We start from the raw sequence: 24,868 nt of genomic DNA on the forward strand, positions 1-24,868 counted from the left end.
TGAGACTCCTGTTGGCCCTTTTCTCCAGCCCATCGAGGTCCCTCTGAAGGGCAGCACAACCACCTGGCTGGTCAACCGCTCCTCCCGGTTTTGTACTGTCTGCAAACGCATTCTGTCTCACCATGCAGGTCATTAATGAAGATCTTAATCAATATTGGTGTCAGGTTCAGCAGCTGGGGTGCAGCACTGACCACTGACCTTCTGCCGCTCTTCACATTGCTGATGACAACCCCCTGAGCCTGTCAGTTCTGCCAGTTTTCAGTCCAACTCACCGTCCACTTACCTAGTCTGTACTTCATCCGTCTGTCTATGAGGATGTTAAGGAAGACAGTGTCAGAAGTCAAAGCAAGCAGCACGTGCTGATTGTCTGTCAACCACTGAGGCTGCCACCTCATTGTAGAAGGCTGTCAGGTTAGTCAGGCATGATTTCCCCTTCACAAATCCATCCTTTCAACTCCCAGTGGTCTTCTTGCCCTTAGTGTACTTGGAAATGGTTTCCATGCTTACTCCTTCCCTCAGTTCCTAGGGACCGAGGTGAGGCTGACTGGCTGGGGCTTGTATGTCCCCAGTTCCTCCTTCTTGCTTTCCTTGAAAAGAGCGGCAGTTGCATTCTTCTAGTCCTAGGAATCTCTCCCAGTCACCAGGACCTTTCAAAGATCATTGAGAGTGGCTTAGCAATAACATCATCCCGTTCCCTCAGCATGTGTGGGTATATGCCATCAGGTCCCATGGACTTGTGTATTGCCAGTTTATTTAAATGTTCCTTAAACTGTTTTTCCTCCAGCAAGGGTGAATCTTTCTTGCTGCGGACTTTTCTGCTAGTCTCAGGGGCCTGGCATTTCTGATTGAGAGTTTTACCAGTAAAGTAGATAAAGACAGAGAAGGCATTAAGCACCTCAGCCTTTCACATGGTAGACTGAGGAGTATTCAAGAGTATTCAAGGAGAGGGAGATTCATCAATGGAGCCATACTCTGCCATCTGTGATGCACGTGAGTCAACTCAGCATGGCCACTACGGCGGCACATCCTGGATTTGCTTCATGCCAGGAGGAAGGCGGTGTCACAGGGGACAGGGAGGGGTGGAAGAAGGTTACAGCATGGAGTGGTAAGAGAAATCCTTCCTTACCCTTTAAGGTACCGTTACAGAATAGGTACGAAGCCCTGGGAATGGTGGATGAAACACAAAATAAGACAGAGAAGGAATCTGCACACGCAGTCTTGCCTAGGTTAGAGACCAACCCCTCACAACAAAACCTGCAGAAAGAACAGCACTAAGAAGAAACAACAGTGAGTTATGATCATCGCTGATTCCCTCCAGGAAGAATCCATTTGCAGACTGGGCCTTCTGAAAAGTTTTCTGCCTCCTTGGGGTCCAAATTAGGAACGTCACCACAAGAGTGAAGAGCTTAGTACAACCTTCAGACTACTACCCATTGCTGCTCTTTCACATGGGTACAAATAATGTCACAACAAAAAGTCAATCTGAGGTCAGTCAAAAAATTTCAGAGCCCTGTGAAGAATACTAAAAGTTTTGGGAGCACAAGTAGTGTTTTCCTCAATATAAGCAGTGATTTTTTTTTTCTACCGGGTCCTGTGCCCAAGTCAGCAGCAGGCTAATGTATTCTCTAGCCTTCCTTTTGCTGTGGAGATACCTGTAAAAGCCCTTCATGATGGCCTCTGTGTCTCTCACCATTTGTTACCCCTAATGGGTGCTGGCTTTCTTAAAGCCATCCCTGCATACTCAGTCTCTCTGTGCTCCTCCTGGGTCACCTGAACCCTGCTTCCACATTGTGTTCCTCCTTTCTATGTTTGAGTTTTGTCAGTAGCACCTTTTTCTCCCATTCATGCTTCCTGCTGCCTTTGTTCAGTTTTATTCACAGTGAGATGGATTATTCTCGGAGATGATGCTCCTTGGAAGGAAAAAAATAAAAGTTTAAAAAAATCTTGGACCCCTCTTCTCTCCAGAATCATTTTACACAGGATTGTTCCAAGCAGATCCCCGAAAAAGCCAAAGTTTGCTCTCCTGACAGGTTGTTCACTTCTCTCAGGACCATTAACTCCACTCTTGGTCACTGGAGTTAAAGCTGCATCTGATCCCCCTTGTTTGTACATACTAGGTTTAGTAGAACGTCTCCCCTCTTCAGCTCCTCAATTACATTTCTCAGGAAGTTATCATCAATGCACGTAGTAACCTCCTGGACTGCTTGTGCCTGGCAGTGTTTCTCTTCTAGCAGATACCAACTTCATTGAAGTTCCCTATTCAGATCAAGGTCTGTGAAAAGGAGGATTCCTCCAGTTGTCTCAAGAAAAACTTACTTACTTCTTTCTGCTCAAGTGATCTGTGGCAAACAGTCACCAGAGTATGACCAAGTTTCATTTTTCCTTTAATCCTAACCCATAAGATCTTAAGTGGTCATCATCTATCACAAGGCAGAACTCCATGCTTTTTCTCTGCACCTTCACATAAAGGGCAACTCCTCCCCCTCACCTTCCCAGTCTGTCCATGCTAAAGAGCCTATATCCAGCCACGGCAACACTCCAGTTGTGTAAGCCATCCCACTGCCTCTCTCTGATTCCAATGATACTGTAGTCCTGCAACTGCACAGAGGCCTCTAATTCCTCCTCTTCATTCCCCATGCTGCATGCATTAGTATACAGACACTTCGGAGAGGCAGCCAGTTGTGTTATTTACCAGAAAAAGTGTGAATGCTTCTCCCATAATGCTGTCTTCTTAGCACGTCCTTGATTGCATAAATACATTTGGCAGTGGGCAGCTGTAAGAGTCGGTCTAAAGAGAACAATATTGTCTCAACATTGCAAACAGAGACCTGGAGATGGAATGTGCTCCTCATGGACACTGGGACACAAAGACCCTGGGAAAGAGAACTGCACAGTACGAGGAGTACTGTGCCACTCCCTGCAACCTGGGACTGAAAGGAACTACTACACCCTGGAAAGGAGAACTGCACGGTACAAGGAGTACGATGCCGTTCCCTGCCACCTGGGATTGAAAGGAACAACTACAATAAGGCTGCATAACAACTGTCCAGAAGATAGATCACAACCGTGGTCATAACAACGAACCAGAAAACATAATCTTCAGGTGAACTTTCTTCATTATAATATCATTACAATACAAAAACACACCTCCTGGTCTGAAGCTACCCACCTCTGAAGCAAACCACGCCTCGGGCACTCTTCTTTGGACATGCATGATAACATGGCTTGAGAAGGTGGAGACTGGCACCATTCCATGAACGAGAAGAGGAGAAAGGTGTGTTGCTTGGCATAAAAAGATGGCTTCTTAGCAACTGAACTTTGGAGATCTTCCCCACCAAGGATCATGACGATCGGAAGGACCGGTGGGACGCTGCCTGGACCTGGGACCATAGGGACACCTTGGACCCATGGTGGTGGCTATAATCCTCTTGCCTTTTCTTTTTACTTTACGTTTCCTTTACTTTCTGTCTTTCTACCTATTGCAAGCCGCTTTACGGGCAAATAATAGATTTTTGCTGTTTAATTGAAGCATAACCCCTTGGCGTGGTCGTCTTGATTTTTGCGCTTCGAGATCATAGTTAACGAACCATCATTACTCCACTGAGTGGACAGCAGCAGCCTTCTGCACTGTTTTGTCTTTCTTATTCACATTACCCTCCTCCTCTTGCTTGCCAGTCTAGGCAATCACTTCGTGACTTATTTGAGAGCAATCATCTCCTTCCCTCCTCATTCCTTGTTTAAAGCTATCCCCACCAGGTTTGCCAGCCTGTTGGCAAAGATGCTTTCTCCCAACTTGGTCAAGTGGATCCCATCTCCTCCTTCCAGTCTTCCACCTTCAGAGAGGATCCCACAAATGTGAAAAATAAATCCCTGCTGTTGACAGCGGCTGCACAACCACTTACTGACCTGTAGAATCTAACTACTTCTCATCAAGGCCTTCCAACCCACCAGTAAAATTGAGAAAAAAAACCCTGCGCCCCCATGCCTTTGACTTTTGTCCCCAGAGCCACTCTTGATACACTTCGGGTCCCTCTGGCAGTATGTCTGGTACCCATACAGAAGAGCAGGGATAAACAGTACAAGGGCTGGACAAGTCTTCACAGTCCTGAACCCAATCCTCAGCAAGTGGCAAACCTCCCTGGCTGGCATGTGAGATCAGCAGATGGGTGCCTCCATCTCCTGCAGAAGAAAGTCTCCCACTGCTATCACTCACCTTTACCTCCTAGTGTTCCTGTGTGGTTCAGACTTTGCCAGCTCAGATGCTTTGTTGCACAGAGCCACCAGGGTCTCATCTGCTACTGAACCTGTTGCGCAGCTACAGACCAGCAGGTGGACCAGGAATCTTCCTTATCTTGCCAGAAGTCACAAGCTGCAAGCCGTCTCCCTTTTCCCCAACCCAACAAGCACAGATTCTAACTACCTCTCCCTCAGCACAGCTGAGATTTCAGGTTCCCGTTTCTGCAGCATCTCAAAGAAAATCCAGTCAATCTCCTTTTCATCATCTGTGATGCTGAACAGTCTACTGACCTCCTTCTGCAGCAACTTGACTTGGTGACACAGATATTTCATGAGAACACACATCTGCTGGCAACACCACCCTCTCCCCCTTAGGCCAAGGCTAAGTAAAGACTCTGGGCATTCCCTGCAGCCTGAGACATGGGGAATTACATCCTTTCTTCGGAGAGCAGTCTTGAGTTGAGGCCTCTGACATTCTAAATAGTTGCTCCAGTGGGTAGTGAGGATCATGCCCTGTCATGCATCACCACCTCTGTCGAACAGGCATACACTGTCTCAGCAGAGTTTCTAACCTATTCTTGCACCTGCTGAAGTGTATCATCACTAATTGCACCTCCCTGAACAGGAGCCAGCTGTAGACAAGAGCTCAAAGCACCCTTCTATCAGGAAGAGTTCTTGTTGAACTTTTGGTCTAACCTGCTACTCTAATGGTTACAATCAAAATGCGTAATTTTCTTGAAGAAGTATCATCAGTCTCTCTCGAAATATGAAGCTATTCCATGCATCAAATACAAGTAGCTTTTAACTTAATGGGAAATGTATCCAATCTTCATAAATTCTAGATGTCTTTTCCACTCTGCATTAGTAAATCCTAACTGAAAAATAAGTAATTTGTCTAATTTCTGTAAAACACATGTTATCCATATGTACTAACCTGCTCTGTGAAAACTGATTAAAGTCATCCTGAAGACCGTATTTGTGTAGAAGTTCCCCTAGGAGGTATCCATTAGAAAATTCTTCTGACAATGATCCTGGAACTGTTTGGGGGTTTGTTGTTTGTTTAAAAAAAGAAGTAAGATAGTTACAAGAATTCATATATTAATCTCAACAACAAAATGAAGTCTAACTTTTATTAAATTCAGAGGAATTTTAGGAGATTGATCTAGCAAAAACCAGTGTTCAAGTCACAAAATAAATCTGCTTTTGGTGTAGTTATTTTGCAACATAAGCTTTAGGTAGTCATGTAATTCTCATTTCCAGTGTTAAAAGGTAAACACCGTCATAACTGTCATTAAGATCATAGCAGAATCTATAAATTGTAATTACATTTGCCATAAAAAAATGCAAATGAAAACAAGGCTAGACCTAATATGCTTCTCTTCCATAGAAAGTTGCTCCCTCCTTGCAGAACAAATGCTCCTCCAAAGCTAGCACAACACCTACCATTCAAAACAAAGCACTGCTTTGCAAACATATTAAAATATTTTTATTCTCTGGAGTCCTTATTAGCAGTTGCAGCTTGAGCTCCTCGTACCACCTGAGCGCACTCGTGCCTTGAGGAAAATTAACTTCACCTTGAAAATCACTGTCTTGCACATGAAGGTTAAAAAGGTGCCTGAGGAGGTACGGGGGTGCGAGAAGGCGGGAGGGCTCGTCGGTGGCTCAGCGGGAGCCGGCCCCGAGGACCCCCGGGACCCCCTGGAGGCGCCAAGGCCTGACCCGGCGGCCGCCGCCCGCGCTGACAGGGCAGCCCGCCGCCCCCCGCGCCCCTGCCTCCCTCCAGCGCGGCGGGGCCCCGCTCACCCACGCTCCGGGAGAGCTTCACCTCCTCGTTCAGCCACTCGCACAGAATCACCGACATGACCAGCGGCGGCGGCCCCCCGCGACAGCCGGCACCGCGTCCCGTAGCCACGGCGACCGGCGGCGGCGCATGCGCGGGGGAGGCGGCGGCGCCCGCTTGCAGCGGCCCAACCGCCGCGAGGGCGGCGCATGCGCGGCAGGTGGGGCGGGGCCGCGGGGCGGGGCCGGGGCGGGGCGGGCAGGCGAGCAGGAAGGTGAGGCCGCTGCGAGGGGAGGGGCGCGTGCCCGCCCCCGCGGCCGCCGAGGGGAGTGGCGCGCGGCGGGCGGTGGGGCGGCCTCTGCGCGGGGCTGGCGCGGCGCGGGCGGGGGGCGCGGGGGGCGGGGCTGCGCGCAGGGGCGCTGGGGGCTGGGGCGTGGGTTACCGGGGCCTTCCTAGTCACGGGTGGCCGGTGGCCCCCGCCGTTCGGCGATCCTCTGCTGTGGGCTGCGAGGAGGCCTCAGCGGGCGACCGGGGTCTGCCGCCTCAGCCGCGCCCCGGCCTGGCCCCGCCAACGTGTGGCTGCTGGCCGAGCCGCTGGCTGCGGGCTTGGTCCGTGTGTGAATCGCTGCCCCTCCTTCCACCCCGGCCTCAGCGGCTCGCTGCTGAGTTTGCTCCTGTGCTAGCGCAGGTGCTGCGGTGGGGAGGACTCTGGCTGAAAAACAGGCGGGCAGTTAAACGAAGACGAGCGAAAAATAATCCTGGGTAATTTTCCCGAAACAATTCACATAATAGCACGAATTACTGTGTTGGCACCGTGTGAAGGGTGGAGGGAGAGCAAAAAGCGTGGAAAAAATCTCTGCCGTTTAAATGCATGCGACACATGTGCAGCGATGTTTTTCAACAGTGCGTTTGTGTGGGAAGTCTCAGAAACACGTGTGTGCCCATGCAGCTGCTGGTGCTGCTCTGGTAACGCGGCTTGGCACTGGTCTTTGCTCAGCTTTTGTTTGCGTTAGGTCAGCTTTGGTTTAGCACCACACTGAAATAATCATATGAAATAATAGTTTTGGTACTCCTGTTTCAAAGAACGTGTTACCGAGCTGTAGACCACAGAGGAGAGAACTCTATCTGCAAAATCCAGTATATGCCATGGGAATTTAAATTGGCTATTTCTTTTTCTGGAAGATATCCATAGTTGATCTAACTATGTTTTCAATACCTTTCAGTGTAATAACAGAATCTTAGAGGATTAATTTATCTAGAAAAGACAGGAACAAGAGAATCTAGTGGTTAATGACAGGTTAATAACTAACCATAATGATCAAAAGTGACTGATTAACAGTTGATATAAACAGCTTCAAATAGTATGGATTCTGTTCTTCTAGAGGTCTTCCGATTAAATCTTTGCGATTTTACAGGAGTGCTTTAAATCAAAATAAATTACTGAGTTTTGTAAGAGTAAATGTATAACTGGCCAGTTATTTATATGTTAAGAAGGTCATTGTAGAAGTAGTGGCACACAAATGCATCAACTAACAGGAAACTTCAAGGTGGGAGAAGTACTTTCAAGGGAGATGTTTAAATCAAGATTTATATCTTTTTAAAGCTTTAAAGTTTTGTGTATATGTTATGTTATAAAAATACACACACAAAAACTTCAAGATGGGAGAAGTACTTACAGGGGAGATGTTTGAATTAAGATTTATATCCTTTCAAAGCTTTAAAGTTTTGTGTATATGTTACGTTATAAAAATACTCACACTGTAGGGGAAGAAAAAACTTTGATTTTATTTTATAATAATGTTTGAATGGGAGTATCTACCATCAGAGTGTGTTTCTGGTATGTCAGAATACAAACGATAGATCTATTTTAGCTTCATCATGGACTTTCTTCTTCCCAGCTCCCAAAGTCAATGTAAGTGTATTTGTGTTCATATATAGCTAAATGTTGTAAGTAGCCATTAACAGAAGTTTACTTTGATTTTAAAAATGCAAACCAGAACTGATTTATATGGAGTTTATAACTTCGCTCCATATCGCCTCTGCCTTTGAAAAGCTGGTAGTTCCTGTATCTTTAGAATTAATTATGGAATGTATTCCTTCAAGTTCACTATCATATTCAGTGTATTTCTAAACAGCAAATTTTGCTTAAAAATAACATCGGTTGCTCTATCTGCTGAGGTGGACATAATCTTACTCAGATAAACTAGAATTGTGAGGAAGATGCAGAATTTCTCATATAAATTCAGTAGTGGTTTGCTGTTTCATCTGTCTTAGTTCTTAACAAATTTTGAGTAGCTTTCTCACAGAATTCTGAGGAAAGATGGAATAATGTCATAATCAATTTTTATGTCATTCTTTCCCTGAATTTAAGAACTTGGAAGGTTGTTCGTGTTCTGCACTGTGAAAGCTGAGTCCAGAGAGTGTTTAAAGGAAAATACTTGCAGTCAACATGGAAGGTAACTTGTTTTCCTAATTCTGCGCTTGCTGAAAATACTAATATTTTTAAATAATAAGGTTATTTGTTCTGTGTTCTGTTAATTCTTGCATTTCTGCTCCAAATGCCAGTGGAGTGTCCTGGAAATTCCAAACTGATTTTTCACAGGACACCATACTTTGGATTTTGTAGCTTTTAGACACTAATACTGGGCTGTGGAATGCGTCTGAATTTTTCACCTAAAACTCCGTGTTTATTTTAAACTTCAGGCATCTTCCTGTGGACTTGCTTTGGAAGAGGAGAGAATTGTCTGTAGGTTATATTTATGATGGTCAAAGGAATGGAAGACATCAAACAGCAATTTGTTGAGCACAGAAATTGCAGTGCCAGGGATTGTCTATTACATCTCATTCCCTTTGCCCTTCTGAAAGAAACCATGTGTATGAAGAACAAAAAAAAAGAGCTTATGATGTAATCAAGCCTCCAGCTTTTGTGGATATTAGTTTTTAATAACATGGGCACAACAGTGTTATGCATAAAGAATAAAAGGACAAAATAAACTTTAAAAAAGTTGTTATCATCGAACTTAAGCTTTTATCGCAAAAGGACAATCAGAATATTTTTAAATGTTCAAGATACTAAACTGAAGGGGGAATTAATTAGGCAGGAATGATTTCATCTTAATACAACCAGTATTATGAAAAATCAAATGGAGAAGTAACCTGAATTCTTTAATTAAATTGCATATAGATTGAAGCCATGCAGACAGTAGTAGCACTAGACTGATAAAGAGTAATTAAAGACTATGTGGGTTCAGGAGTTTCCTTTTTTGCACCAGAATTTGTTGGTGCATCACTAAGGTTGTGTATAAACACAATTGTGTATGATTTTTTGTAGTTTTCTTTATTGTTTGCATGCCTTGTCTCTTTCCTGGGAAGTTACAAAGAGGCTAAATAGCCTCCGCTTCTCATACGGCTGCTTTTCCACTTTTCCTTCTCTAGTTTGATTAGTCATTTTACTATAATGTTGTTTAGTCCCTCTGGCATGATCATGTCACAGAATCACAGAATGGCCAGGGTAGGAAAGGACCTATAAAGATCATCTAGTCCAACCCCCTGCTAAAGGAGATTCACCTGTATTAGGTTGCACAGAATCGCATGGAGGCGTGTTTTGGATATCTCCAGCGAAGGAGACTCCACGAACATCTCTGAGCAGCCTGTTCCAGTGCTCTGTCATCCTCAAGGCAAAAAAGTTCTTCCTCATACCCAGAAGGAACTTTTTGTGTTGCAGTTTGTGGCTGTTCTGTTGTCCCTTATCCCGTGGCTGGGCGCTACTGAAAAGAACCTGGCGCCATCCTCTTGACACTCCTAAGGTATTTGTAGACGTTGGTAGGATCCCCTCTCAGTCTTCTCTTCTCCAGGCTAAATAACCCTGGATCCTGTTTGATCACAGTTCCGAAGATATTCATCCTGCACCTCCTCCTGTCACCTTGGGATCCTCATGTCTGTACTGAGGACAGAAGATGATCAAACCCTAAACAAAAAAACATGATCTTGAGGTTTGTGTTCACCACATGTTCCCACAGCTGTTTGCTAGCTACATCTCTCTGTTCCGTTGCCCATGCTGACATTTGGAACACTGTAAATCTGGAACCATGTCCTGACTCCTGCTGTGGTTTTTCTGTTGCCACAAGACACCAGCTATATTGATTCAGACCACGTTTCTCTAGTCCAGTCTCTTGTCTATGACAATGATCAATAACAAATTCTGGGGAAGAAATTAGGGGAAAGCATATACCAAGACCTGTTGGCATACACTAAAATGCCCTGCAGAGCATTCTCCCAGCCATCACTGATTGTGGTGAAGGACTTTCTGCATCCACATAAACTAGTACAATTAACTTTTCTTTCCATGAGCACATGCTGACAGTCTTGAATCTGTATAAATGTTTAAAAAGGACAGTGGCTTGTGGTTCCATAGCTTAACCTGGCTTTATATGAACAAATTACATTACCCTTCATTATGTGAAGAAGTACATTGTTTTGTGTATTTTAAAGGTGCATTCTCTGCTCGTCGCTTTCAGCACTCCAGTAGTTCTGTTATTTTTAAACAAGAACATTAGGCATCTGACTTGCAGGTTGAACTGTTTCAAGTGCTATCTTGCTTCCAATAGCTGTATTTTATATGTACATTTACTGTCCATCTTTATTCTCTCTCATTCCTTGTTTTGGGCTTGGGGATTATTTCACTGGAGAGGAACTCTGGTTCCTATGATATACTCTGCTCCTTTTATTATCTGCATGACAAATGCTAGGGTGTGAGGGTGCTGCACAAGTACTGTAAAAAAAAAAAAAAAACGTCCCCCACTTTACGTAGCTGTAGAACAAACACTTGGCAGTGCTAATGTGGCTGCACACAATATACTGAAGAGCTGCGGTTACTGCTTAAGTAGCCTCTCTATATTTTAAAGAGGCATGGCACCTGTGTTCAAATACTGATGACGGTATGTGATGCTGTCTGGAAAATTACAGATACACTGTGTGCAGGAAAATACTGTAACTGGGTGCATTATTTCCTGTACTGAAAAGTGGATTATTAGTATGTAGATTCAACTTGAATAAATCTCAGTAAATTACTGGGCAAGATTAAGGCAAGAGAGCTGCAGAGCAGTTCTGACGCTGTGAAGAACAAACAGGGCAAAATGCTTCCAGTATGAGGAACAAGTGTAGTGTTATAGCTGCCTAATGTTTTTATTTTTTTCCATACTGGTAACCAAGTAAGGAAGAAGATAATTTAACTTATTGCACGGAACTGTAACTCACATGTTGTACCTAAGACACTATGATTCCATTTTGTTTGGTTACAGCACTTCTGCATTCAAGCCAAGGTCTGAAGAATTTTTCAGCTTCAGATGAGAATTCAGTGTCTCCAGTGTGATGTGTTCGCCAGGAATCGCTATCCACTACAGTGGATAGTAGCATGTAATATTGAATAATGTTTGAAATATTGATGCTGTTTCGTTTAATTTCTAATAATACTTAGAGACTTACTAAAGCAGCGGGTTTTTTTGTTTGTTAGTTGGTTGTTTTTTTAAAGTGTATAGAACTACTTTCATTGAAAGTTCTTGAAAAGATTCTGTGGCTTTAGGGTAGACAGTGTTTCTTAACCATTTCCAGAGTAAAGGAATGCTAAAGAAAAGCATCAAAACAGTAAAAGATGAGTGTCAGTGATAGAAATAAAGAACCAAACTGCTTGACAAAATGGAAGTTCACATAAGCAAGATAAAAGGAATTAGAAAGCTCATTAGAACCTGTCTGAATAATCACTACATACATATCTTAAGGACACAATGAAATTACAGGGGAATTAAGAGACTGGCATGTAGATATGGCTTTAAGCAAGTGTGTAAAACAAAGGAATGGGGAATTAAGGAAATTTTTATTTTAGACATCACTGTCGTGCCTCTGAGTTGATTACCTATTTTTTAGCATCTCATTCTTCGTAACAGTTTGTTTTTATTACCAATTTCTTTCCTTTAATACTCGTATGGTAATTTTTTTCCATCAGAAGGGTGAAAATTCTGGGATGCAGGCTGTGATCCCTTAGTGGGTTGCTAGGAGTAGTTGGGAAAGGCAGTAGGCAAGGGGTAAAAAATGTTGGAAGATTGGAGGCTGCAACTGGATAAAGATAGCTAACCAAGAAGAGGGTTCCACTGGGGATGGAACAGACCTTTTTGGTGAACCTTCTTCTTGGTGACACAATTGACCTCTTCAAGGTGACACAAATTGCCTTAGCTCTATGGCTTGAACAGAGCCTTGAAATTCTGACTCACTATATCTCTCTTAGGAAATTTTTTGTAAAACATACTGGTAAAGGATGTTTTCAGTCAATCCTAATCATTACTCACATATATAAATCCCTCTATATCGTAACACAGAACTTAAATTATGTGAATGTTTTTCTTGTAGTCAGTCTTTTATGCACAGAATGGTTGTGTACTTGGTGTAAATGAATGAAAGTTCTCTCCAGCTGGTTGTTAGAAGAAAAATGGCAACTAAGTAGTAAGTAAAGTTCAGATGGTTCATTTTTGTTGTGCACAGTTGAATTCAATCTCTGGCAAAGTGTTTCTGCAAGATACAAATCAAGTTAATAAACCCAAACTTTCCAGACAGTTACAAAACCTCACTGAATTTGAAGTAGCATTACTCTAGGTATACACTCAGGTAAACCTGTCTTCAGTGTCACTCGAGGTGATACACCACGTCACTGTTTCTCTTTCTTCTCACTGGTCATTTGTGACTACTCGTAAAGTTCATTCTGTCCTTTCTCTTATTTTACCTCTCATCATACTCTTACTTCTTTTTTATAATACCACATATAGGTGCTCAGACTGCACTGTTCAAAACAGCTATTTCAACTGCAGTTCTAAGAGTGGGTACTTACATTAAATGTTTTCTTATACAAGTACTATGAAGTTGGTGGTAGAATTTCTTCTTTTTTAAAATTCTATTTAGTAGAGGATTTGAACATTTAATATAACCTTGAATAGAAATCTTGCTGCTCATAGCAATTTAGTAAATTCTTTTTTTGTTTCCATTTTAAAAATTAAAATTGTCATGTTTTCTGTGACAAGAATTCTCCTGCATGGTAGATAGAATAAGTTGACTTAATTAACATGTTTTATTATCTTGTGGTCAGTTTACCATTGGATGACAGCAGAAAATTCTTTCACTAAGTGTCATACCTGCTGCAGACACATAATCTATATATTCTGCAGACATCAGAAGAATCTTACAGAAATGGAGTAGTCCTTATTCTCCATTTAGAGAAAGGTGCCTTTGTAAGATATAGGTGTACTTTTTTGGTTTCTATGAGGGTATAATTCCTTTTCATAGTATTTGGAATCAGACAACGCCCAAGCCTATAAAAGGCAAGTGCAGCATACTGTTTATTAAGTTATTTTAAATCAAATGGATTCTATCCTTTGGTTTGAAATTTTTTTAAATTTATTTACATATTAATGCATGATATTACTTGAATGGGCCAGGTGAAGCACAGAAAAATAGTTCTAATTTTGAAACAATGAGTGTAATTGACAGACTTCACTGCTTATGCAGTGTCAAATTAATCTCATTTATATGTATAGGCCATGCAAATGAAATTTAATAATTTACTGCATAATATCATACGTGGAACCTAAGATTCACATAATTCTGTTTCTAAAATTATGAAACTGCTTCCTGTGATGATAAGCCTGTGATTAGTTCCTGCCTTGGGAACCTCTGTTGAACAACCCTTTTAAGGAATGTTTTTAACACTTCCTGTTCCATGGGGAGAGAGGAACCAGATATGGAAAGCCCAGGAATGGCAAGCATAACCAAAAAGCAAATAAATGAAATTGTGACCTGTAAAATTCATAAGAAAAATCATGTGTAGATTTTCTGTGGGTATGCAAGCATGTGAACATATGTTTTTAAGTATTTTTTTAAAAACCTTTAATGATTTTGAAAGCTCTATTGCAAACACAAATTTCCATACCAATAAACAAATAGCGGTTGCTTTGTTAATGCTGCAATGTAGTTTCTTTCATAAATTTACTTATTTGAATGAAAATAAAATCACATTTTTTTATGAATTCTGTATGTAATTGATTAACTTAATATTTTATTTCTTCATGACATATTTTTGTAATTTGAATAATAATATAAACACAACTTCAAACGTTTTGTAGGTCACTTCCCACTGAAATACTCTATCCTGTTCTGTTCTATTAATCTTTTGAATTTTTCATCCATCTGCTTGTTTGTGCAAAGAGAAGACAATGAGTATAGCAGGTTTTTATACCTATCTCTGCCTTGCTTTTTGTGAAATGAAGTAACATTGCTTTCTTTATGATAGTTTTTGATATTTTGAGAATTTCTGTTGTCCCCATCACTTCTCTATTTGTGAGCTATATTTGCAACCTTTTTGTAAGATTAAAAGTAGGTATTTCCATCCTGTGTGTAATCTGTCCACATATATAGCAGCTGCTGTGGAGGTGTAGATTTTCATTAATTATAATGTTTTCTTTTGTTGAGCTTTGCCATTTATTATACTGTGTTACCCAATAGAAACTTTTAAATATGGCCAGTTTTCCCCCTTCATTTTTAAGCTGAATATGGTGGCCCATTTTTATTTTACAGCTTGTGTTTTGTCTATAATGAAGATATCCTTGGTAGTAAGAAGGACTTAATTGATTGATCATGCATTTTCAGGGAGGATCTCTTAGAGTGTTCTGAGTGTGTAGGTGTGGTTCAACCATAGTATATGAGACTAGTCTGTAAAGTGAAAATTTAACAAGCAGAAATAAATCATGTTTTACAAGGTGATAGACTACAAGAAATGCAGGACAAGTAATGGAAACATAAATAATGTAATTACTAAATAATGGAGATGTATAATCTGTATCAAGATTTTATAATTGCAGTTTACCTTAGCAAGAGAGATTTGGTGGTATGAATGTCACTTAAAGGGAAAAAAAAAATATTTGTAGATAGGAGCATTTTGGTTTTAACCCAAATGTGAGTTTAAGGGAAATAATTTTACCCTAGTGTTATAAAGTCTAGCAAGTCCTGTCAGCAGCAATTCAACAATGTGCTGATTTCCAGCAGCTAGAAGAAATAATATATTTATGTAGGAAAAAAATATGTGTAAGATTTAACTTTGTCATCAAAGAAGTTAAGCTTAAGACCCTAAAATGTCATCCTTATCGTAGGTGATTTTGTGAAATATTGTCATTACTGAACAAGATACAAGTTAAAGCTTAGAAAGGCATGTATATTGCAGTAAATAAGTTGGCCACATTCTTTGCTAAAATTTTGTTCAGTTAAACAGAAACTAGCAAATGGCTTACTGAACCTGAATTTGTCAGTGTTCTCATAAACTATTGATGTATCATAAACACTTCTATTATGTACTGTGAAACATGTATGCTGTATTGCTGGCACATTGAAAAACTGGAAATATTTCAATACCTTCAAGCTAGCAAGTATGTAAAGCAGTAAGATAAAATCATTAGTAATCAGATTCTGGGTAGACATCACTCAACCATTATTGAAGCAATTCTCATAAAAGCTGTTATTCTGGATAGGACATGCTTTATAGAATCGGAATGCCACTTTCCCAGAGAATGCAAGCAATGACTACTAAACTGGAATGTGCAACAAATTAGAGGAAGAGGTTCTGGTTAATTTTTTATTTTTTTTCCCAAGAAGAAATCACCATTTTGACTAGTATCTTAAGTGTCAAGATGTAGAACAAACAAGCTGGTAGAATAATAAAATAGATGAATCACAGGCCATTTAATTCAAAGTGCATTCATAAGCAATAAGAAAATAAAGAGATTCAAGAGACAAAAGAGAATTAAAGGAGATGTGGGGGCTATTTGCTTATCTGGAATATGTGATACATTTCCTTGCTTAATCCTTAAAATGTTGGTAATCTAAAAATCTAAGAAAGGATTTTTATTATGAGTAATTTTTGATGGAAAGATTACTAAATTTACCTTTTATATATCCCAGTCACATACAATTAGAGGTTTAACTTTGCTATGTTTTTCATGCTCCAGAAAGACATCTGCTTATACTGTTCTAGATCCTGGCCAGAACAGGTATATAGTAATTTATTGTTAAGATACAACACAGTCTGCTTAAAGGATTTAGGATTATCTTTTCCTTTGTTATTTTGACTAGACTACTGTACCACTGTTTTTTTTAATTTGAAAATTTATTTCAATCAAATTGTAAACTTGGAAATTTTTTTTTTCATGTATGTGAACAGTTTTATTTCTGTTCTTACACGATTAAGTGTTTTTTATTTATAATTTCAAATCCGGTGCAGTATGAAATGCTGGGGTTTGTTTTTTTTTCTATTTTGGGGGCTTTTTTGTTAATTAATCCATTTTGTAATAGATCCATTTTATCCTTTTTTTAAAGAAAATAAAATCAAATTCTGGGACACAAAACACTAGTGCTCACAACAAATTGCCAGCTTCTATATCATTAGGAACCAGTCTGACTTGACATTATGATCAGTATATTGGATCTCATTTGTGACAGGTGTGGCTCTTTGATGGCTTGTATAGGCAGGCAATTTGTTTAAATGGAGTAGAAAATTATTATACCTTGTCATTTATACAGTATTACTAGTAATTACTGTTTATTGCCTTACTATGACTCAGAAATCTATTTGTGGTAGTATTTCAACACAAGAGATGGTGATGCCTGGGAACGTGTGTGAAGTGAAGACTAAAACCATATTTTCTAGTTTGGGATTTATTTTTTTTCTTTCTTGCTTAATTTAGCATTTGACTTTAAACATGTTCTAGTTGTAGCACCTCATCAGTTAACATAACTTGGGACTAATTCTCAGTATGCTTTCCACAGCTGGATGCTGAGCTATCCACATATGTTATTGTCCCTATGAAAATATGGTGTAGTCTATCATTTAACTGAGGGACAATCTCTGGTTATCCCCAGAGCTTTAATTAGCAGATGTAGACCATATTTGTTGCTGTGTATCAAAAGTCTTTGTCCTTTCTGCTAGATACAGTGAATCCCAAGTTTTTCCTCAATTCATTCATGTCTTCTGAATATTTGATATTAAAATGGCTTACAGCATTTGAAAGTGGATCTGGTGTTACAGTCTTTTAAAGCAATATTCTTTAATTCTACATTAGACTGTAAGACATTGTCTTGAAGTAAATTAAACTCTAAGAGAAATCAGTCTGGATCTGTCCTGTTCTGTCCCTTCTTGTGTGTTATCTATTTTTCACTTTGATCCAGGAGCAGTCAGTCTGAAAGAGGGTTTCTTCATTATACAGCCTTGTACGTATTACCCATACGTTAAATTAGTTATTGTATATACCTTAAGTTCCTGAATTTCCTTTGAATGTTTTTAGATGAAACACTAAATTAAATGTTACTATGAATGGATGTATTTTTACATAATCCTTGTATGGGTTGTTTTGGGGTTTTTTGTTTGCTTTCCTATTATGGAAAGTACAGGAACTATTGTGGTTTCTTCAAGAACATGGCTTTTTTGCATATATAATTGAGTTTTGGAAGCAGATGATATGCTAAAGGCAAAGGTGTTATTTGCATTGTGGTCGGGTTTTTTAAACATTGATAGATGACATACATAAATTTTTTCTTATGTTTCAGAAAAAAAATATCTACTTTTATATATACACATATATATGTAAACGTACATAACTCATGTATATATACACGCACAGTATAACCCCTTCTATATGAAACTAGCTGCTTACAATATACATCCTAGAGCTGTGAGAAATACTCATTACTAGCTTACTTAATAGCATTTGCTTAGTGCATAAGAAAGACATTTTTAAAAATATATTTAAAAAATGAAAATGGGATTGAGATGATGCAACTTGCAATTACTTTTCTTGGCCCTGGGAAAAAAATCTTTACTTTATCCTCACTTTGACAGTAGTCACCGTCAAAAGAGGAAAGAGCAACAATACTGGAGCGGGAAGACTCATTTTGAACTGCCATAAAAGTCTTATTTATTTTGCAACTTGTGGGTTGTTTTTTTTAAATAATATTTTATTGATACTAGGAAAGAAAGAATGTCCTCTACTGTCTTTTAACTATTTTAACTTAAGTTAGTAAGCTGGCATGATAACTAACTTGGTACTGTGTAATTTAACTGTATGAAGAACAGTGACCTGCTCTAAGAGATGATGTGAGCTTTGTAATAATTGATGCTGGCTGTTGATTTGGGTTTTTTTTCTGAAGACAGGTACATGATTTTGAAATCAAGGGAAAGCTTGCTGCAGACACAACCGTCAAAAATAAACCTTTGCTAAATTCATAAGTAATAGTATAGCTGCAAAACTTTTGGGTTACCCTCCCATGAGCCTGAAAGCAGAATGAGTAGCTCTTACACACTACGTACAGTGTGTATTTCCTGCCCTCCCCCAGTAACTGGAGGTGATATTCCTGTTAAACATACAAAGCCATGCAGTCCCAAAATGGGAAGATAAATAATTGGATACAGAAATACAAGTCAATACAAGGAATTTACATTGATTCCCCTCTACTCGTTATCCACATGAACAAAGTAGATGGTGATTCGATACTTTTATGGTCAGGTCTAAACGGGTTTGAGTGCTAGGTTTTTTATAGAGCACTTGGTGGCCTGTAATACCAGTTAAAGTGCAAATTGTGGTCAGGATTAAGACTGGCTTTTTCATAACTGATAATAGGGCATCAATAGATGGGTCTGGGTGTGTGCATAAAATATAAACCCAGTAAGAGGCATTTTGCTGCTGCACTTCAAACTGTTCACCGTATGTGATGAGTCAGAATTTGTTCTTGGAATCAGCTGAGATTCGGTGAGCTGAAGAAGTATCTTTGCAATTGTGGAGTCAAAAACAAACTTGAAAACAGAAAAACATCATGATGATGATCTCAATCCCTGAAGTATTTGATCTGGATTTTGAAGAGGTCTATCAAAATATGGGTACACTATGTCTTGAGCAGCTGCCTCTGGGCCCTTACAAAACATTAGAGAGTATCCTCTAGGTGATGAACTGAATGTACCAAGAAAGAGTTATTTCATAAACAATGAAAGCCTGAATAAGTGTGTGTAAAACCAACAATGATTTTGGTAGATATGATGCACATTCTATGTAACATATAGTTTACCTGGTACAACCATAGCTTTCTCACTAAATTTAGTTCCTTCTTTTTGCCTACTTGAAGTCTATTTGGAGTAACAACAGAACCAAAAAGGGAGCATGGAGTAATTGTATAATTTAACTAATCCTCTCTGGCAATTTTAGTACAACTTACTGATGTGCTACTCATGTCAGCAGTGTTCTGTAGATAATGCCAGTTGCTCTTCAGTTACTAACTGACCTAAAGCTTTGTGGCAGTTAATATTAAAACTAAATCATATTAGTTTAAATCCTTAATTACATTTAACTATAGGTTTGCTTATGAAGCAAATAGTTGCATCTTTTCCATCATCTTAGTCTGCCATTTGAAAGGATTAAGCTTCTCTGCATCTTTACAAAGTATTTTCCAGCTTAGCTTGCCTTGGCTGTTCTTTATATCTTATGTTGCACCTGGCTTTATTTTTCCAGAGCTCTATGGGTACAGTGCAGCTTTTCATTACTTTTTGCAGTAACACATTTGGCTTGCCTGTCTTGGCTCAAGATGGTAGAAAGAAATTGTAACATCTCAAACAAAGCAACACATAATTTGCAAGCAGCATTCTTTAAAATGTTGTAACAAATTAGTTAAATGAAGTTGAGTACAACTGAAATTTCTCTAACCAGCTGCTGATAGATATAGTCTGGACAATATTTTGCAAGAGTATTCAGAATATTCAACATGAGCTTTTGAGAGCTTATGAAATTGACTATAGATATGGGACCAGGCATAGGGACCTAAAAAGGAGGCTTGAGTGACATAGCAAGATTTTCATAGACATTTACATTTGTGTCCTCTTGTTTGTGGAGAAGTTATTGAGGACTCAACTGCAAGGCAGCAGGATTGCTTAAACTCTTGTGGTTGTTTGACCATGAACACAGATAAGTTTTTCACCTATCAAATTAGTTTGGAAGCTTGTATGGAAGCCAATATCAGATATGAAAAGCAGCACAATTACTATGAAGTGTGGTTGGGTGGCTGTACTTCAAATCCCTGTATCATTCCCCCAGAGGACTGATGATACTGGTATATGGTTCACAGAAGGAAAGCTACTCCAACTGTGCCAGCAACTGAGTATTGAGGTGCAGCAAAGGTTTTCTGCACCAGCCAGGGTAGCCAAAAATTTTGCACAAGTAATCACAAAATCTTTGATTATTTGTTGTCCATTGACAACAATGGGTTGCTTAAGCTTTTACTGTCTTTGAGACAGGAATGAGAAAAACTGTGCACCTTTTTGCAGATAGTATGATTTGCATTCATAATTGTGTCACTGTAGATAAACCAAATAGTGACAGTTTGTGAGTGAATTACACAGCAGATGGGTCATCATTACACTGCCAAGTATATGACTGGGATAGAAATTTGGCTGTTGGCCATCAGAATGACATGGCTTAACTAATGTGATCAATCTTCAACCAGACTGAGTCTAAATATTCTTTCCCAGGGGAATACAAGCCCCCTAGATATGTTCTAGCCAGTTGATACGATGAATTATTAAATACTTTTTGCAGCAGCTAGGCATGGCAAATATGTTATTTGTACCCTTCAGAAAGAAGAGATCTGAGTAGAAGATTTTTCCTTTTTTCCTTCTTGTTTGGGTTTTTCCATTAATATATCATTTTCTGTTCACTTTTTCCATCCCTCCTCCAAGACAGTCAGTGCTAATTCCGGTAAAATCCATGATGGGGATTTCTGGAAGTACAGTTTTGTTGACTTGGACATTGCTGCAAACCTTTGCAAAAATCACGCTTGCTAAAAACTTCTTCACCTCTTACTATTAAGTGACAAACAAAAAAATATGAAAAGGACCTATGCTGAAACAGTACAATATATGTATTGCACATACCAAAGTTAAAGTGCAAGGCAGGAGGAATCCTGCCGCTTTATATTGAAAAATGAATGTTAAACCCTTTGCATTCAAAGTATATAATTTCTGTCTGCAGAAAAGGTTGCATGCAACTGGGAAGTTGATTTTTATAGTCAAGAACAGAGTGAATGAGGACACTGGGGCTGGGAGCCATGCAGGGGACAGGAAATAATGAAGAAGTCAGAGGATGGTAGAGACTCACTTGGTTTGAGAGAGTGGCAGCACTGACAGAAGTTGGAAGAATGGAGAATTTAGGGTTTGCTAGACAGAATAAAAGGATATAGACAACAATAACTGAGGGGGAAGAACAGAAGACAGGGAGTAAGAGACAGATTTGTATTAGTTGTGGAGATTGAAATAGAACAGCCTAGGCAAAGAAACCATAAAAATAATGTATTTCCTTATGATGCCTAGAGTGATTAAGTTATGGGAGTAACAAAATTTTCTTTTTCCTAAATATCCTTGAAATTAATTTTTAATGATTACTGACCAGTTGTAAATATTTTTATCCCTCTGCTTAGGAAGGGCTAATAAAACTCAGAGACTGAAGCAGGAAAGGTATTTATTGTTGGAAAATACATTAGCTCCAGTCTTTCTGATCCTATTGCAACTGGCATTTTACAGACAGTAAGAACATCAAGATTACAAAAAATCTGGTTGCTACACACTCAGCAAAACAGAAAAAAACTGTTTGTAATGTGTTTGATTATTTTGCTGGGGGTCTTTAATCATTCATATGTGCTTATATGTTTTATCAGGAGGTCTTTTATATCATTAAGATCATTGAATCATTACTTTAATCTGTTAATGATAACTGACATTTCTGAAAATCTGAAAGGGAAGTAACACAGAAACTATGGACCTAGAAAGCAGTAATAAACAGGAAAATAGAAATATACAAAAAAAACTAGATAAAAAGTTGTTGGGTGTTGGTTAGTAGATAGAAGGGAATGACCATGGAGTTGCATCAGCTGTCACTGCATGTTGAAAAGCTGGACTGTATAAAGTAATGTGTAGTTAATAAGTGGTTTACCAGAGGCTAAGAATTCTGGAAGATTAGAAGCGTATAATCTAAAATAGTTATTCTAAAGTATTTTTCATTCTTGGTAATATATCTCATTTCTCATTGCAATTAATTTGAAAGCTTCCAACCAGCAAACTCATATTCTGTGATTATCAAATAATTATCAAGCTACTAGCTATTTTTGCTTAACATTTCTAGAATTTAAAAAAAAATATTTTCTTTCATTCTTTCTGTATTGATCATTTTGGCAGACACTGTCTGTAAATTTGTTATGACTAATAGTTCTTTGAGAGTATTCAGGTAATAATATACTACCTAGTAAAGCTTATTGTGTGACATTCCTGGCTTTCCAAACTACTTAACTACTGCTTAACTACTAATCTCAAGATAACCTGTTTGGTTTTTAAGCTAACAGCACTGAAATTGATATAAGAATAAATTTTCTGCCATGGAATTTCATTGTGTTGTTTAATTCTGGAAAAAAAAAACCAACCAAACCCAAGGTGTTTAGTACTGTTGAAACTTTCTCATTAGTAAGGAAATTATAATAGATTTGCTGCACTGGGTTGGAATGTGTTCATTATTTAAAGAAGATTTTGTTTTAAATCAGCTGAATTATTGTGTTTTCTGAAATTATTAAAGACAATCACTTGATCCTCACACTTTAAAGACTATGTACAACTTCATGTAGATTATATTTCTGCATTTGCCTCTAGAACAATTCTGAAATTTAACAAATTTTAAATGGCATATACCATCGCTGAAGAGTTTGAGACTCTGCTGAGGACTGTTTTTAGAAAACTTATTTACTGAGAGAACAGTAAGGTCAAAAGGTATCACTAGATCTCTGTGTTACCTTGTACAGTGTGCTGGCCACATCTTAAAACTTCATTCCTTTAATGAAAAGGAACAAATTATGCAATGTCTTTATAAACATGCAATCCAAACAATATTGTCACGTAGGAGAAGCATAAATAAGGAATATAGAGACAAGCAGGTAGTTAAACAGGAATTACTACTGTAAGACAATTAAGATTACTGGAAGTTCCTCTCATGTCTTAATGTTGTTGCTGTAGTGAAGGATACTTACAATACAAAAATCTAAATTAGAGCTGCGGTGATTGAAAACTTGTATGACAGCTATGCCGAGATACTGGCGATTGGGGTTGTTTCATTTTGCTGTTAGACTTCTTGTAATTACCTCAGAACACTTGACAAGGCATCATTAAGTATGACAAAAAGAGAAATCTATCACCATCGCATTAAAAAATACATTCTGTAATGCTGAAAAGCTACATTGGATTTTAGGAAATGGAAAATTTTCTGTCTGATTTTAGTGCCTGTACTGCTGCTCCCTTTTTAACCTGTGCTTGACTCTCCTTTCAGGTACTAGAGGCTGGAAGAATCTGTAGAGGTTTTGAAACAGGAAGCGTGAAACAAGTTCATCTGCCTGAGCTCCTAACCGTGCGACATGATGTAAGTCATTTAACCATTTTATGTCCATTTTTTCTCCTGTAGATGATAAAAATTACTGGTTTATGTATTTTTAGGAATTTTTTGGGTTGGTTAAATTCCCTACTAACCATGATGAAAATTTTATTTTAAAATTGAAGTTAATTTAGTACAGAAAGGCTGTTTTGAAAAAATTAAAAACTGAAATCTTACTTCATTACTTTTCCAGCTAAAACTATTAGTTAGATTTGTAATGCTTTCACAAATAATTCCAGCTGTCTTAAGCTTGACATATGTGAGACTTGTTACTTTTTTTACACTGCTACTTAATGGTTTTACCATGTTTTAAGCATTTATATATATTTTTATATATATATATGTTTAACAAATATCAGATGCAGTTTTATAATCTTGTTATGTGCTTGACTGTGGTTTAAATAATTTCATTCTTTGGGAGCTGTTGAGTTATGATTTCACTTCTTTGGGAGCTGTTGAATTATGATTTCACTATTTGAGTCCAAATGATCCGGGAGGTGTTGTATTCACCAGTGGATCCAGCAAAAGAAGTGATTTCACAGAAAAGAAATCAACAGGTTCTGATATGTAAGATATAGAGAACATAGGGAAATTGCAATTAGAGTTCTGAGAAGAAAAGGAACATGTAATTAATTCTCTGTGTGAATCAGAAAAGGCTGACAAGTTTCAGTTCAGTGTCCACATTAACACAGCATTAGCAGAGAATCTGCCTTGCAAATAGAGTATCAGCATCTTTCAATGATCTGTGTTACAATCTGATTAACTTACATTCCTAATAACATAAGGAAATAGATACTAGAAGTTTCAGAGGAATGTATTGGCAAGCTAGGATGGTGGAGCTCACTCTGCAGTAGAGAGGATATAAATATGTTGTCTAAAGACAAGAAGAGGGGAATGTATTGGGAATCCTGTGTAGCATGTGTTTGAAAGGGGTGTTCGTAGCTCTCTGACTCCTTCATTTAGTCGGCATGATGTGTATTACCATCATATCTGCTAGGAAAGCCATTCATTTAAGGTCCTGACTGTAATAAAATAGCAATTGTGATCAATGTTATTTTATTTGTAACTTAGTTTTTAGCATTGTTCTCCATACATTAAAATCAGTATAAAAGTATTTAAACACCCTTTGTTTCTTCATTCTTATGTGAATATTATTGTAAAAGTTTAGGGATTCATGATTCTTCTAGAGTGAACGTAAACATGAACTACCATGTAAGAATCCTGTTGATAAACATGAACTTGCTTGTATCCTTTTCCATTAATTAGTGTCTTCATCTTTCTTATTCCTTCTTCTATAGCAGAAAGCCTTATATCCACT

The 24,868-nt window shown here is 38.7% G+C and overlaps 1 protein-coding gene and 1 long non-coding RNA gene across 5 annotated transcripts in view; one reads left to right on the plus strand and one right to left on the minus strand.

Moving 5' to 3' along the window:
- The window catches only part of SPEF2 (sperm flagellar 2), an 87,233-nt gene extending 81,085 nt beyond the window's left edge, over positions 1-6,148 (minus strand). Inside the window, exons 1-2 of the mRNA XM_037374491.1 lie at positions 6,040-6,148; positions 5,171-5,273 (exon numbers count right to left, since the gene is read on the minus strand). Of these exons, the coding sequence (XP_037230388.1) occupies positions 5,171-5,273; positions 6,040-6,097 (161 nt within the window). The 5' untranslated portion in view covers positions 6,098-6,148. The remainder of the gene's footprint in view (positions 1-5,170; positions 5,274-6,039) is intronic.
- A 112-nt stretch (positions 6,149-6,260) lies between these two features.
- LOC119141488 lies at positions 6,261-9,260 on the plus strand. Of its 4 annotated transcripts, XR_005101939.1 has the most exons (4): positions 6,451-6,778; positions 7,888-7,928; positions 8,388-8,472; positions 8,720-9,260. It is a non-coding gene; the product is annotated as an uncharacterized LOC119141488 (long non-coding RNA). The 4 variants fall into 4 exon arrangements; XR_005101941.1 differs by lacking the exons at positions 6,451-6,778; positions 7,888-7,928 and adding an exon at positions 6,261-6,290 and having other exon boundaries at positions 8,720-9,259; XR_005101940.1 differs by lacking the exon at positions 7,888-7,928 and having other exon boundaries at positions 8,720-9,259.
- Positions 9,261-24,868: the final 15,608 nt, after the last annotated feature.

Source organism: Falco rusticolus, chromosome Z (assembly GCF_015220075.1).
Source record: "Falco rusticolus isolate bFalRus1 chromosome Z, bFalRus1.pri, whole genome shotgun sequence".
NCBI classification, from domain to species: domain Eukaryota; kingdom Metazoa; phylum Chordata; class Aves; order Falconiformes; family Falconidae; genus Falco; species Falco rusticolus.